This window comes from Scleropages formosus, chromosome 10 (genome assembly GCF_900964775.1).
Source record: "Scleropages formosus chromosome 10, fSclFor1.1, whole genome shotgun sequence".
Classification (NCBI taxonomy): Eukaryota; Metazoa; Chordata; class Actinopteri; order Osteoglossiformes; family Osteoglossidae; genus Scleropages; species Scleropages formosus.
The window spans coordinates 28,793,984-28,809,681 of record NC_041815.1 but is presented as its reverse complement, the minus strand read 5'-3'; the positions used below and the strand labels follow the sequence as shown (position 1 = coordinate 28,809,681).

The 15,698-nt window shown below is 48.0% G+C and overlaps 1 protein-coding gene across 1 annotated transcript in view; it reads right to left on the bottom strand.

Annotated features, from left to right (window-relative positions):
* Nucleotides 1-3,482: 3,482 nt before the first annotated feature.
* Nucleotides 3,483-15,698, bottom strand: part of clpb (ClpB family mitochondrial disaggregase) — a 28,109-nt gene continuing 15,893 nt past the window's right edge. Inside the window, exons 8-16 of the mRNA XM_018748465.2 lie at nt 8,579-8,656; nt 7,121-7,176; nt 6,977-7,021; nt 6,263-6,424; nt 5,957-6,113; nt 5,571-5,644; nt 5,350-5,469; nt 4,615-4,719; nt 3,483-4,293 (exon numbers count right to left, since the gene is read on the bottom strand). Of these exons, the coding sequence (XP_018603981.2) occupies nt 4,084-4,293; nt 4,615-4,719; nt 5,350-5,469; nt 5,571-5,644; nt 5,957-6,113; nt 6,263-6,424; nt 6,977-7,021; nt 7,121-7,176; nt 8,579-8,656 (1,007 nt within the window). The 3' untranslated portion in view covers nt 3,483-4,083. The remainder of the gene's footprint in view (nt 4,294-4,614; nt 4,720-5,349; nt 5,470-5,570; nt 5,645-5,956; nt 6,114-6,262; nt 6,425-6,976; nt 7,022-7,120; nt 7,177-8,578; nt 8,657-15,698) is intronic.

Below are 15,698 nucleotides of genomic sequence, written 5' to 3'. Positions count from 1 at the left end.
TTATTATTATTATTATTATTATTATTGCTGCTGCTGCTGCTGCTGTTGTTGTGTATATACTGTATATTATTCAAAAATTGTAATACAAAGCGGGAGGGGGCCCAATGAAAACACACATAGAATCAATTAACTGCGCTCAGATAAATGCGCTCTAAGGTTTAATTTAATTCCTCGTGGGATGATGCACGAATTGGTGAAAGTATAAAAGAAAACGGGATGAATGACAGCGGAGCGAGAGAAAGGCACCTGCCCTGCCCGCCCCCCCCCCCACCAGGACAGATAATATATTTCTTTGAGGGGGTGGGTTCGCAGCCCTCTTCCCAGCTGCACAACCTGAAATGGTGGAGCAGCAGAAACGGCAGCTTCTCCAAACACCATAATTAGATCAGCGGACCTGGACCCCCCCACACCCCGCACGCCCCCCACGCCCGCCCCCCTCCACCGAAAGGCAGCCCCAACTGGCGGCCGCTGGACTTGTGGAAAGTTAATTGAATTACGGTTCCGCTAAACTAATTAGGCTGCAATCTGCCACGCGAGCTGCGCTGTTCCACAGCAAGACACGAATTAGGGAAAATGGATTTTTTTTTTTTTTTTACTCTTAAAAGGCTCCTTGTTGTTTGGGGCCTTTTTTTCCTCCATTTTTTCTTTTAATTTTTTTTTTTTTTTTTAACTAACGGTCCGGCCACCATGCTGTGTCCCTGCTGTCACACACTTTTACTCGCTGTACCATGGTATCCAGCCCCCTTGTTAGCGCTCAGTGAGACGAGACCCGACGATTGCGTCACTGTCACACACTCTTGTTGCAATGAACTGACACACTCAGTGCGAACATCCTCTTCGGACCCGGGATCTCCTGGACACGCCGGACGACGCACACGCAGCTCACGCGCATCTCCCGTTGTCCCCATCGCGGGTCCAGAGCAGCACCATGTCCACCAGAGACACGTCCCAGCCTTTTGTGTCCAAAGCGATATCAGCCGCAGCGGTCAATCGATTTCCACCCCCCCAAGAGGAGGGGGCTCCTATGAAAATACCCTCTTAAAAGTGCCGACACATATGATAATGGATGATACAAGTGGAGCGCTATAGTACCAAAGCCGAGTGTTAAACACTGTAAATAATAGGAGGAATAATAATCTGGGCACGTGCAGTTGCCCAGGAGACCAGGACCAGGCCAGCAGGTGGCGTAGCGGTTAGAACTGACGCCTTGGAGTCAAAGGAACAGGGTTCGAATCCTACTTCCTGCTGTAGTGATCAAGGCACATATCCTACGTGGGGCCAGGAAGAATTACCCTGCTGCTGAAAGGGGTAAATCAATGTACAAAAACGCACTGCGAGTCAGAGTGGAGAAAAACAGCGGACAGAGGAGAAAACAATAATGAAAAAGACTTTAATATTTAAATATGTTACATTTTTATCTTATAGTGTGTTATTGATTTTTATACATTCAAATATTTACATTTAATATTGGAAAATGTTTGTATTCATAGTTTTTATTTTCAGGTTCAGGGCTGAACTCAATGTACGGTGGACAGGTGTCCAGTATACGAAACATTTAAAGTGTTAAAATGACACAAATACCTTTACACAGAAACACTTATAAAAGGGCATAATTTAATACACAAAGATAACGGTGTGAGATTAATAACTATAAAAAATAATTTTGTATCAGAGTTGGTCTACAATACTGATAATTCATGGTCTAGAAAGGGATGGTAATATAAAAGTAAAACGAGCTGTACTATTATTTCACCATGATGCACAAAAGGTATTACATATGTGAACGAACACACACACACAAAGCGTACCTGGTGTGTACAATGAGGCCTTGTGTTTCTGCATATTTCTGTCAAACAGGACAACTCCACAGGTGATTGAGTTCATTTTTGGGGTCACATTCTTCCCTAATACCCAGAACACATGGGTGTACTCCTTGTGTGTGTGTGTGTGCGTGCGCATGCTACAAATAGAAGGCTTCTCACACTACTGACGGCTCTCGTAACGAAGCTCTTTTCATTCTTACAGTCACCGAAGTGGCTCTTCCCTTTCATTACCCCAATTACATTTTCCTAGTTTCCCAATATGCGCCGGGCCACACGGGCCTCGAACACACGCGCCGGCGGCGCCCTCGGCCCGTCCGTTCACTTGCCGTCGCTCCGCTCACGATTCAATCACCAAAATTGCACGGGATGTAAATAGCGCAAGAGGGGCTCCGAGGAACAGCCCCCCGTCCTCCTGCTCCACGGTGCGAGGAGGACACACGTCCCCCCCAGCGCGGGGACGCTGGCTCAAGGACGTCCCGGACGCTGTGAAACGGTCCGGCGGTGGATGGAAAGTAGAACAAATAGCTGATGCAGAAGCTGCAGAATGACGGATGAGGAAGCGGCGCGTCAGTGGAGATGCACCTGGACTTCCTATACCGCCTTCCGAGCTTCTGCTGTACATTTAGTGCACAGCGGCTCAGCGGGTAGCTCTGGTGCCTCGCCGCTTCTGAGCTATGGCTGTGAACCCAGCTCTGTGTGTAGTTTACACATCCAGGGATTCCTCCAGTGCTCCGCTTTCTTCCCACAGTCCAAAGACATGTTTCAGGTGAGCTGGAGACTTTAAATTGCCCTTTGTGTGTGTGTGTGAGCGTGTGTGTGTGTGTGTGTGAGCGCGCTGTGTACATGGGTCTACAGACAGTAGTAATTTAACACAGTGCATCTAACATTCTAATGCAACTCGGACAAAAGTGTCAGTTAAATACTAACTTAATAAATAATTACATGGGTTGCCACAACTGCAGAGAAACATTAATAAACGGTTCAGCACCACAAACACAGTAAAATTGAGTCTAGATTGATGTTAGTGAGTTGTTTATAAAACAACACCCCTCCCTCACTTGGAGCCAGTGGGAGAGTGGTTAGGGTACTGCTGTAGTACCCTTGATCATGATACTTACCCTGAATTAACACAATAAAAATTACTCTGCTGTATAAATGGGTAAATTAGTGTAAATAGCTGAGTGTACAAACCACACACTGTAAGTCACTTTCGAGAAAAATGTCAGATTAAAAAAAAAGTGTCTCACGTTTCCAGGTTTCACGTGAGCAGGCTGTGCACATGACAAGATCTCCCGTAGTGCGTGGGTGTGTGTGGGTGCGTGTGGCTGGGGGGTCCGGCGGAGCTGCGGGAGGCCAACAGGAATGCGCCTTTTTTCCGATGCTAATTCGTCCCCACAGGAAGACGGTGTGTTCTACATTTCTATGGAATGATGCTGAGAAGGAGAGGAATGTCCCTCCCACATTCCCACCCTTTTTTTGGGAACGCTCCCGGCACCCCCCAACTCCACCCACCCCACTCCCCAACATTCCCTGCCACCCAAACACACACCGCACACCCCGCTCTCCTGTCAGCCGTTTCACAAAGCATCACCGCCGTTACGGCACATTAATAAAGAGGGAAATTAGTGACTGACACAAATTGACGAGAGAAACGCCGTATGACTTTGTCTCCCTTTTATTTGCGTCACCGACAACCACGTGAACATCGTTCCCCTTCTCCTCAGCACAGCTGCCCCCCTCCAACCCTTCCACCTCTGAATTTCCTTTTGCAGCGTTCCGGCATTTTCTACAGCTTCCCCGATGCCCGAGGGCACAGCAACAACGTTGCATATGAAAACTAGGCTTTGCAATGGTACATTAGCAATAAATATTGTGATTGAGCATCATTTTCAGCTGCAGACATTTTTATATTATACACTGAATGGTAACAACGAACATCGTAAGATAAATTGTACATGAAGAGTAAATGTATTACATTATCACTACGAATGGAGCTCCTCGCTGTGTTTCCTTACGACACATGGTGCTCATCCTCGCAGCACTTCTACAGAAGATGACGCTCTCACAATACTACAATGGTATCAGGCTTTACTATGGTAATTTCAGGCGTGTCGCAAAGTGCCCGAGGCGATGTGTACGACGATGTGCTGACGATGTGTATTCAAAGCAGACGTGTGGAACGTGTTTAATCGTGGTGCCCTCTTTCTGGGCCTCTTCCCCTCACGGGGTTCCAGCTCCACGGGCGGGGCTCCGCTCGCGCTCACTTAAAGTGGGCCGTCTCTTCCGGGTTGAACGGCGGCTGGATGTCGAGCTTCTGCGAGGTGCTGTCCTCTCCCACGATCTCCAGACGGAGGCCGGGGGCCCCTGGGTCCTCGGTGTGGCCCTCCACTGAGAGGCGCAAGGTGCAGCCCTTGGGCAGCAGTTCCTGCTCGTAGGCCGCAGCCAGCTGGTTCACCACGCGGCGTTCGACCTGCAACGAGGAGCTTAGTCTCACTTATAGCTCAGGTCTGTTTCCTGAGAGGCCCTGAGGTCGACCGGTGGGGCGATGATAGCAACACCACCACCACCAACCACCATCAATAACCACTTGTCCAGTACAGGGATTGTGAGGCGCACAGTCTATCCTGGAAACAAAGGGTTTACTTTGGAGTGGACATCACTAATAATAATAAATTATTATTATTATTGTTGTTAAAAAAGCAATAAAGAACAAACCAAGAAACAATAAATTATTTTAAAAAAGAATAAAGAATATAGAAGTCAAAATCCTCAGGGCTCCAGCAAGTTGTACCTCATGTTTGATGGATCGCGCACCGTAGTGAAGGTTGTACCCAGAAGCGAGAAGGTCCAGGACGGGACGGTCCCACAGCAGGGTGATGTTGTGTCTCTGCTTGGCCTGGGGAGGGGGGGCCAGATCACAGTGAGAAGGTGGGGCACAATGAGGGGGGTGTGACCAGGCTGAGCACACAGCACAGAAGAGCACTGCCCACTCACAGCACCCAAGTCATTTTAGCCCCAGAGAAAATGAACAAACCAACAAAAATCCACAGTAAAGAGCACAGTATAAAGACCATTCTGCGAGCAGAGACAAAGCACTTCCCCGACGTAAGACACACCCCCTTGTCCGTTCTCAGCTGCAGCCTGTCTCTCGCACCGTGACAAATGGCTGCCGGCTGGCAGGACAGCGCATTGCAGGCGCGCGCAAACGGAGAAGAATCGTCTGTCAGATGTGCTCAACGGTCAAAGGAGCACGCAGCCCATCGTCTCTCATGGCAAAAATTAAGTTACATTAATATATTTAAATATTTATGAAACGCCCGGACGATAAGTTGTCTAACTGGATTATGTCGTCCAAGGAGACGATCTGCTATTGATTGGAGTGAGTGTGTTCCACACGGTCGGCCTTAATGTCAACAGCACAGCGGCAGCTGAGCGGGATGGAAGGCAGGTAGAGGCGGCGATGTATGCGAACTGCCCAGGAGGGGTTGACTGAGGCGTGGTCCTGGTCACACGCGGCCCTTCATACCTTCTTCGCCCAGAAGTTGAGCTCCTTGCTCACCAACTGGATGAGCTCCGAGTGACAGAAGGGCAGGAAGTAGACGATCTCATTGATGCGGCCGAGAAACTCGTCTCTCCTGAAGTGAGACTGGAGGGAGAAGAACCGGGAGAAATGACTGGTGGTGTGAAAGCGGCCGGCGGGGTGAATCAGCAGACCAGGTGCTGTCGGGGTTCAAAGACCAGGCTTACCTTCAGAATGGGCCGGATCACATTTTCCTTGAACTGCTTTGATATGGTGATTTTGTGACTAGACTGAACATCATCTATATCAGAGAGGAAAAAACAAACACTGAATTAATGCAACGTTGAAAACAATCGAATGATTTAATATAATAATATTGCAGAGAAAATATCATCAAGCAAGAGTGTCAGCCTCTTGGATTTGCTGCCCAGCAGTTATTATCTTACAAACAGCTGCCAGCGTGTTTAGCATATTAGCCGTCAAAGTGCCACTCCTGTGTACGAGATGATCGTCCCCAGAAGCTAAAGATGGCTTTGAGTAGGAAACAAATATTCCGCATATTCATATTTCTTCTGCCGAAGATGAATTACATGTGTAAGCAAGCCTCCTTTACCCAGATTGTCTGCCAGTCGTCGGCGGTTCTGCTCTTGCGCTTCCTGCCGTAGCTGCAGTGCATGGTGGGCGATTTCATCGCTCGCCACGTTGGAGGTCATGATGAAGATGGCATCTTTGCATTCGATGGTCTTGCCCTTCCCGTCCGTTAGCCTCCCCTACAGGGGCAAAACGGACCCCCCCGGGGCCACTGAATCAATGTTCCCCAACGCCACGGACATCCTTTGCCTCGACGAAGAGCCACAGACAGGAACCCTTCAGGCGCTGGGTGTTGGGTGTCCAGCAGCTCCAACTTTCTGCTCCTCACCTCATCAAAGAGCTGCAGCATGATGGTGAGCACATCAGGATGGGCCTTGTCCACCTCGTCGAAGAGCACCACTGCATTGGGACACTGCTTGAGCTGCTTGGTGAGCTGCCCCCCCTCCTCATGGCCCACGTAGCCGGGCGGAGAACCGATGAACTTGGCCACCTGGCAGAAACACAAGCAGACGCTCATTAAGACATTCGGCTCTCGAAACCAGCGCCATGCAAAGGAGGAGCCAAGGACTGAGATGGAATCAGAAGCAAGTGGAAAACTAAAAGCAGAAAGATAAAAAGACAAATCTAACAGAGAGGGAAAAAGGAGAGTGAACAGCTTTATTAACGGTGAAACAAACTTCTTCTGCCCCTCAAAGCTGCTGAATCCTTCCTACACTCAAGAAGTGTCTCGAGCCCATCTCTTTGAGAGCCTCTTCTCTCGATCTCCTGACAGCTCCATTAATGAGTCTACACAGTCACACTCCAAGGTCACTCAGTTACTGTCAGATCAAATGTATTATGACAGCGGTTGGAAAAAGGATCAGCTTCAACACAGCCCCTGAGTAATGACAGGTGGGCTCAGTCATCTGAATCCTCCACTGTGTGTGTGTGTGTGTGTGTGTGTGTGTGTGTGTGTGTGATTGTGTCTAACCAATAGGCTTCATCTTGACCATACCCCTGGCCACTTTTTTAGAGTATATTATGGTTTTTTTATGCACTGTACCTCATGTTTCTCCTGAAATTCTGACATGTCCATTCGTATGAACCCCTGCAGACAGAATGAGAGGAAGTAAGTTAAATTCCTATTGGCAGGAAATATGGAACTGGAGAACAGTGACTCCCTGAAAAGAGACACTGTAGGACGTACCTTCTTGATGTCTTTGTGCATGTATCGGGCTACCTGCTTGGCCAGTTCCGTCTTGCCTGCGGGGGGGGGGGGGGGGGAATGACATTACTTGACTTAAGGCAACATGCGCGTGCATGCGCACACACACGCGTACACACACGCACGCACACACGCACGCACACCCCCTGCTGCCACAGAACGCGATGACAAACACAAACATTAAAAAACCTAAATGCCAGCACATTCAAAGCTGTACCATCAATTTTAAACTGTTTTCAAACTGCTGGCAAAGTAAATCTGACTGAGATTTTAGCTTTACTGGGGGGGGGGGGCGTTAAGGGCGTTACTATCTGGCTCTGCTCCCATGGATTCCTCTGGTACAAGTATGAACCCCAGAGTGCCTGCGGTTTTGGCTCAGGCAGTCATCCATCTGCACTGCAGTAAATGTAAAATATTCCCTTTATAAATTTTAATATACATATAGGGAAAGAGTGGGACCTGTTGCTGAGCTGTTAAATATTCATGTCCCCTGGCTGGGCGAGGGGTAGCACATCGCTGCTGGCTATACGAATATGAGCACTCCGGCAATCTCCATAAATTTCAGCTTTATCGCAGAAACAAACAGGCAGAGAAGGGGTGCGATGAGGGTGCGTGGCCGGGGGCGGAGTGACGTTTGGACCGCGGGGCTGTCAGACCCACTCTCCTCCAGGATGGAAGGCCTGCAAGAACCTTGTTTGAAAGAGTGTCTGGGATCTGCCAGGTCTTGAAGGACTTCAAGGTGTGAAAAAGTAGCAAAAAGTAGCTGCTCTGTTCTGACCTGTTCTGGTCCAGGTTAAGCACTTTTGTCAAAGGCATTCGGGGTGTTTGTGGTCCTGGGAAGTTTGTTCCTTCTTTTGTTCATTTGTTCCATCCATCCATCCATCCATCCATCCATCCATCCATCCAATGCAGGGACGCAGTGCCTGGAGCCTATCCCATATGCACAGGATGTGGTACACCGTGGATGGGATACCAGTCCATCACAAGGTAATCACAGAAACACACACAGACACAGAGGAGAACATGGTGGTGAATCTAAAGTCAGCAGATCATCTCAAAAACACATGGCTTTGGATTGTGGGAGGAAACCTGCACGAAAAATGGGAGAAGATGCAAACTCCACATGGATTCAAACCCACAGTCTAGGAACTACAAAGCATCAGTGTTACCTGCTGCACAGACTCATTGGCTTCTTTTCGCATACAGGTTTGCGCATTTAAGACATGATGAGTCGAGACAAGTAAGCGAACCTAGTGGTAAGATGTGGTGACGTGAACTTGGCAACTCGCTTTATTAGAGACACGACACAGGAAGTCAAGATTTAGCAGAGTGGCTAAGTCAAAGTGCGGGGGGTCAGTTCACGGGTCGTGATGCAAAGACGGACCGTGGATTAACAGCATTACGTTGATTAACCAATAAAAAATGAGGAGGCAGACTTACCGATTCCAGAGGAGCCAAGGAAGAGGAAGACAAGGGGGTGCTCTTCATCATACCAGCCGTTCTCCTTCCGCCGGATGGCTGCCGGGGGGACAACGAGAGGGCAGATTCAGAAACAACCGGTGGAAAATAAGGGATGGGGAGGGAGGGGTGAGATGGGATGGGGGGAGAGAGACCTCTACAGCAGAATACATCAATGACACAGGGGAGCGGATAATTATCGCAGGCTCTACACGATGTTCTGACTGCTTCCAGCCCCCTCTCTCAGTCATCCCGACCATTAGCCCGCTATAATTTCATTAGCCAGCCCGGCGCTGGAGAAACCAAATCAGGTTAGCATGGATCCAGGAGAGCAGCCCGGGGAACAGGGTTCGGATAACGCTGCGTTGCCCCGGCAACCAGCTCAAGGAAAATAAGAGCAGGCCGTACGGGGTGCTGAAGGCTAGGGTGGAGGGGGGGCTGCAGAGGTTCGATGTTGGGGGGGGCAGGGCTGGTGCAAATATGGTTGCAGTACAAGGGCTGGTGGTGAGCAGAAAAGGAGAAACCAAACAAAAACAATATCAGGAGCACTTTAGGTCTGTACAGCTGCCAAGAGAGGAAGAACTTCAGAGTTATTTATTTATTCCCACTTATTTAAGAGACAAACAGTCAGTTTGGCGTAATGGGAAGTCAGAGAGAATTCTGAGTGACTAATGTTCCAGGTCCAAGTGGGAGAATGAGATTTAAAACAAGCTGTATTTTCTATAAATAAAATTGCACGGCGCTGAGTAACAGGCGTTGAGCAGCAGGAGCTTGGGGCCGAGAGGCGGCGGCAGCACTGGCGGTGAGGCCTTGATGAAGCCCGACTGAGGTTAGCCACAGCACAACAGCAGGGTCCACACATCATCCATACTACATTAGACCTCATCTGCAGCTCTATAAAGCTGAGGAGCATGACACTGAGGGTTCAAGTCCCTTTCCCCTGAAAAAGGTCTCAGTAGAAGAGGACAGGACCACACTGCATAATAGTTTAGGCAACAACATGCCACAGATTTGCATTTTAAGGGGCAGCAGGTGGCGTACTCGTTAGAGCTGTCACCCTGTAATCATAGGGATGGGTTTTAGTCCCATTCCAGTTGTAATACCCATGATCAAGGTTTACTCTACACTGATACATTAACAATTAACCAGTTGTATCAATGGGTAAATCACTAAAGCACCTCAGCGTCCAAACCAAATACTAAATTACTCTGAAGAAAAGTAACAAACATGAATAGATAAATATAAATAGAATACGTAGCCTGGGAATCAGTGGTTAAACTGCCCATCTACTCCCACTGCCACCCCACAGCACCGCCCTGGTATCTGTCTGTCATGGCAAGTTGAAGCCTTTATGAATATCTGCCAAAGACAGCTGCACGTTTTGTTCCTTGATCGCGTTCTTCTGTAAGTTGACATCTCCAGCAAACTGAAATGACTCTCAGTCTGAGCAAGGAGCACACACCAGGCCCTGAAGCAACATCATCCACTAGAGGGGTCACTGATCAAGGACCCTGCATCACAGCAGACCTTGGAGAGACCACAACCTCATGCAGCGCCAGAAAGCACAGCGCATTAAGAGCACGGACCATCCCGGGCATTTTCTCAAATTAAAAACAAGAAAAAGACACTTGAGCCCAAGAAGAACAGAGAGAAAGGGAGGGAGGGAGAATGAGGGGTGGGGGGTGCAGGGCAGCACGGTTGAGCCGTTAGTCTCTTTTCTCCTTCCTGCGATTTGTCATAAAGATGAATCCTGGAACGCTACAGGCTACTTTCCCGACACTGAACCATAATATTTTCCCAGAACGCTGCGGGACTGAGCGTTAACTTTTCGATTTTTATTTATCTGGTGTGCACCGTGACCCCCCCCCACCCCGAGGGGGAGAGAGGAGCCCCTCCAGTGCTGTATCTCACTGAAATACAGTGTCATTCAAACGGGACTCCCAGTGCCACAGCAGCAGTTGTGAAACGTGTGTGAGAGAAAGGGGGGGTTTACGGTGGCAGCAAAGAGCTCATCTAATTGAAATATATCCTTTAATTGCCTTTCTGTATTTGGCCTGTTTTCTGTTTTTATTCAACTGCTATTATTGGGCAGACACTTTTCTCCAAGGTGACAATGTTAGCTACTTACACTGACTTAGCCATTTATACAACAGGGTAGTTTGACTGTATTAATTCAGCGTAAGTACCTTATAAAGAGGAACTACAGCAGGAAAAGGGATTCAAACTCTGGTTCGACTGTGTATAACCACTACGCCACCTGCTGCCCTCTTGCTGAATTGTGAGCGGTGAAAGGTGAGCAAAAGAGGATTTCTGAAATCCAGGACAGGTGTTGCGAAGAGACAAAGCGACACCATGCAGGGTCACATCTGCTCTCTTTTGGCTTTAACAGTAAACCTCAACAGATGAGGACAGTGGTGTACTTTTTACAGACCAACCCAGTCCTGCTGTTTTAACCGGACGTACAGGGTGCAGCATCTTTGAGACTGAATGGTGTGACTTAAAGGGACATTCATTGGATTCATAGATGTGAAAGCTGGACATTGAAGCAGGGCAGGAAAAACACGGATTGTGGCACTTGAGGAGACTTCCAAGTACACCATGGACAGCCAGGAAAACAAACTGAAGTACGCTGGATCAAATCAAACCAAAACTCTCATTATAAGCAGAAACCATGAGAGTGATGTTATACTTCTGACCCGTCACAAGAAGATTGAATTCTGCTGAAAAGATGGTGATAGTTGGAGGAAAAAGTCGAAGAGCTCAAACAGCAGGCTGATGGATGGGCTCAATCACAGTGACGATGGATACAAACCTTTCAACACTGAGGACAGAAAGGGAAGACAGAACTTTCTGGAGGAACCCCTGTCTGTGTGATCAACTGGAGTTGACATGGACTCAATGGCACCGAACAACAGACTGGACTCTCGCGTAAAAAGTGTTTTACACAAATCTTGTATGCCAGCACGAGAACAAGAGATAGGGACACCACCACATGTTTACACCACCATGGAACCATGGATGTAAGATCCGTGTGGCTATACGCAGCATAGGCAACCTGTCGATTCTTTGTTTAGCGATTACGTCAGAAAGCTGCTTCATAGAGTAGGATGTGTGTGATGCAGACTGTGGTGGGGGGTATTTTCAACTCTCCAGTCGTCCCCCATCCATCCACCAGGTTGATGATCCAAACTCAATTTAAGGCTCCCAGGGCAAAGGACACTTGATAACATTAGAATAGAATAGCGGTCTTCAATAACTTTTAGCCCCTGGAAGTTAAACGGAGATCAATCCTCCATTTCCTGTCTGTCTGGGGCCAGCGGGGGTGGAGAGACAGGAGTTGGGCTGTGTCACGGACCTTCATGACGGTCAAAAAGCGCAAACCTAAGACCTCCCTCAAATGCAGGACTGTGTCAGAGTATTTCCGTCATGGGATGTACAGGACTTTTTGGGGGTAAGCGGGCTGTGTGACACCTGCTCTATTCTGTGGTTTCATATGGCGAACACTTCTGTAGCCCTGGCCGGCTCTCTCAGCTACCCCAGCCTCCTCAAGCGCTTGAAGAAAGGAAAAAAAAAAAAAAAAAAAAAGGTGGCACTGATCATCGCTCAGAGCCGCCTGATATATTCACTGTATTACTTTACAGGGATCAATAAGTGCTGCCTTTATCAGCCCAGTGATGTGCCTGAAATTGGTTTCGGACAATTTGCGATGGCAATAACGGGCCATTTATCAAATCAGCGTGTTGGCCTGCCAATCCTCCCGCTTTCTCCACTTGGCATGCATGCGGTGGCGCCCCGTACGGGCTTAGGACCCTGACCCCCCCCGAGTCCCGGGGTCCCTTGTGCCACCCTGTGCTGCACAGAGTCTGTGAAATACCCCCAAGTGCCTTCAGGTAACACACACACACGAGTCCCCTGGAAAAATGGCAGCCGACGGCCTGATTGTGTCACAGCACAAACCATAGTAACACCCCTGTGTGCAATAACACACGTTATGGCCCTGATCTAACAACCTCATCTGCTCGGACTGAGAATACACACACGGGATGTTGCCCGAACAGAACGCATGCTGTAGCTCAGAAATAAAAGGTAAAAGAATCATTTCCGAGATGTGAGGCCCAAAGCCAGATATTAGGAATACACAGTTCAAGGTACAATGGCACAGCTCCCTCATGGGACTTCTGCAGCCACCGTGACCCAGGACTGGGTTCAACTCATGAACCGAACGTGAGCGGAAGACAGCCGGCAGCCACACCGAAAGCTGCCATGCAGTGTCAGACACCCATGGAGGGTGGCCAATCGATAAACAGTATTACTGCTCCTCAATTTAATATAGTTTATTTATTGGCCTGTATGTTGTTGTGTTTTATATCACTTTTCCTTCATCCTGGGACTCATCAGGCAACAGGCAAATGTTTCCCTGGCAGGATGATGTGATCTACGGGAGGACCTCACCCCCATAACAAATTACGGACCAAAAAAAAAGAAAAGAAAAAAAAAAAAAAAAGAGGCCATTTCCAGTAGCACTGATTAAATTAAGACTTGCACATATGGACAGTAGCTCAATAAACAGGAAACATACGTGGGCATAGTAAACATGGATTTTACTTTTTCCTCACTGACCTAAAAGCAAAATTTGTTCCCACAAAGCAAGACACCCACGGCGACTTGGGAGGAGAGAACTTATGCGTCTTCACTTCTCCCTTAATGCTACAAGATGTAGGCTTCATTGGGAGATGCAGATGCCCAGCTGACTGCAGGTGTCGCTGTGTGCAGTGTGTGTGTGTGTGTGTGTATGTTGGGGGGGTGCTCTGCCATTCCAGCTCCACAATTTCCCTTCCACAGGCCTCCTTTCCACTGCAATGGCAAGGACTGAAATCTGGATTTCCACTGACTGGCGGAGGTTTTAAATAAAATCAAAAGCCTGCAGGTTCTCAGTTTTGGTCCCGATGTGGTGGTAGAAACTCCCTGCAATGATCTGTGTCTCTCAGAGCTGCTGAATCCCTCCCACACTCAAGAGTCTCAAACGTATCTCTTTGAGAATCACTACTCTCCTGATCTTCTGACAGCTCCATCCATGAGTCTGATACCATTGGCTATGATTATCTATGGATTTTCTCTTCGACTGTCACTTCTATACGAGTTACTTGAGGGATGTGTACACTTACGTTCATTTAGGTGTACATTCATTTAGGTGACGCTTTCCTCTAAAGCAACTTGCAATGTGTTCTCAACATGTAACATCTACAGTGATTTACCGTACAAAATGGGGGGATGGCTAAGAGTCAACAAATTCTTACAATTACAATTATTATATACAAGAAATTATAGTCAGCAGGTACACTTATGTTTAATCTTGCTGCTATTTCCACATCTGTGGCCATATTATTTAAATGCTCATCCACAACCTAGTAAGTAACTGTGATGCAGTTTGTATATCATTTATTAATATCATTCTCTATGTTGAAAGTGTGTAAAAGAACACCCACCATTCCATATCTTTTGGCCATTAACATTACCGTAAACGGAAGTCACAAGGGAACACACAGGGAAGTGAACTCTCCGTATCTGTCTCCACCTGCCTTCCTGTCTCCATCTCAAAACTGTCCTCCTGCAACAGCAACGGCCGGAAAACAGGAAGTGGCGCTGCTGAGTGAAAGAACAGCAAAGGAGAGCAGGAGAAAAGTTAGGAAAGAGAGCAAACAAGGAGGGCCATAGGACTGATGAGCAGAAGGAAGAGAGTGAGGGAAAAGCAAAGAGAGAGCATGGGCGGGGGGAGTTTACACTCCTTTGCCCTAATCGCATTAGCCGGAGGCTCGCGGCCACAGAGCAGCAGCCAGCTGCACAGCGCAGACGCCACCACCTGTGCCACTTGCGGGGATGGCCCATTAATCACAATTAACCAATTAACTTCCATCGCCTGCTAGCGCCCGCCTTTTTCCCTGGGCGGCCTGGGGGGGTGAGGCTGACAGTCTCAGTGTGACCCCCTTTGCTCTGCGCAAGGCGAAAAGGACAGGTAAATCCACACTAAGTGGAGCAGGCAGCGGCCAGTAAAGGTTTTAAGGTCAAAAGGACTTGACAGCAGAAACACCTCCTGTTTGTCTGACTCCATCAAATTGATGGCAGTTTGACAACTCGTTTTTCTGAAACCTGAATGAATGACCACCGAAATACTTCTTTATTTTGTGACAAGAGTAAAGGCACTGCTTTATTTTGAACGAGAAATCAGGAGGATCAATATATCGCATGACATATGTCTTTATTTTCAGAATCCAGTATATATTGTCCTTGGGGAAGTAACGGAAGAATGTAATAAAAATTTAAACACGACGGTCAAAATGAAAATACCGAACTAAAGGACATAAAGACTACAAAAAAGCTATAAAATAAATTCTGCGAGCAGAGCGAATGGGCATAAAAATCAATACTGGGCTGTTTTGTGCTGAGAACATGTCCCACCACTGCGGCGTGTTGGGTCAACGCTGTTTCTAACTCTGGCAGAAGGCCGACCACCCAGAGCCAGTGTGTAGGACAGAGAGACCCCCAACACAGAGCCAGGGAGGGAAAAGAACACAAAAAATCCTGTGGATGTCCTCCAGCTCATCTCGACGTAGGCAATAAACCCCAACTCAAACCAAACTAACTCAACCAAACACAACCTAACCCCAATAACCATCCCAACTCAATACAACCCAACCCGAATCCACCCTCAAACACATCCAAAACACACACCCAACTATTCTGCATCTTGAAATGACTCAAGCGTATGTTGGCCTGCTCTTATACATCACTATCTGCATCTCATCAAAAGGCATGTTAGCCCCCACACTCACAAAACCTCCCCCTGGGCACAAGGTCTCAACGGCACAAATAAGCAAGACGGACGGGTGGCCACAGGGCGCACACAGGGTGGACAGGAACGCCTGCTGACCACATCTCTCTCCCTCTGTCTGCCCACCTCCTCTGCCTCCCTTCAGGCTCTGTTCACGAGGACGAGCCAACATGCTACACATCTTTCAAACACACAGGTAGCATGTAGTTTCAAGAAAGTCTTTTAAAAAGTTTTTGACGGGTAATGAGAACTAAATCTTAAACAAGAACCAAA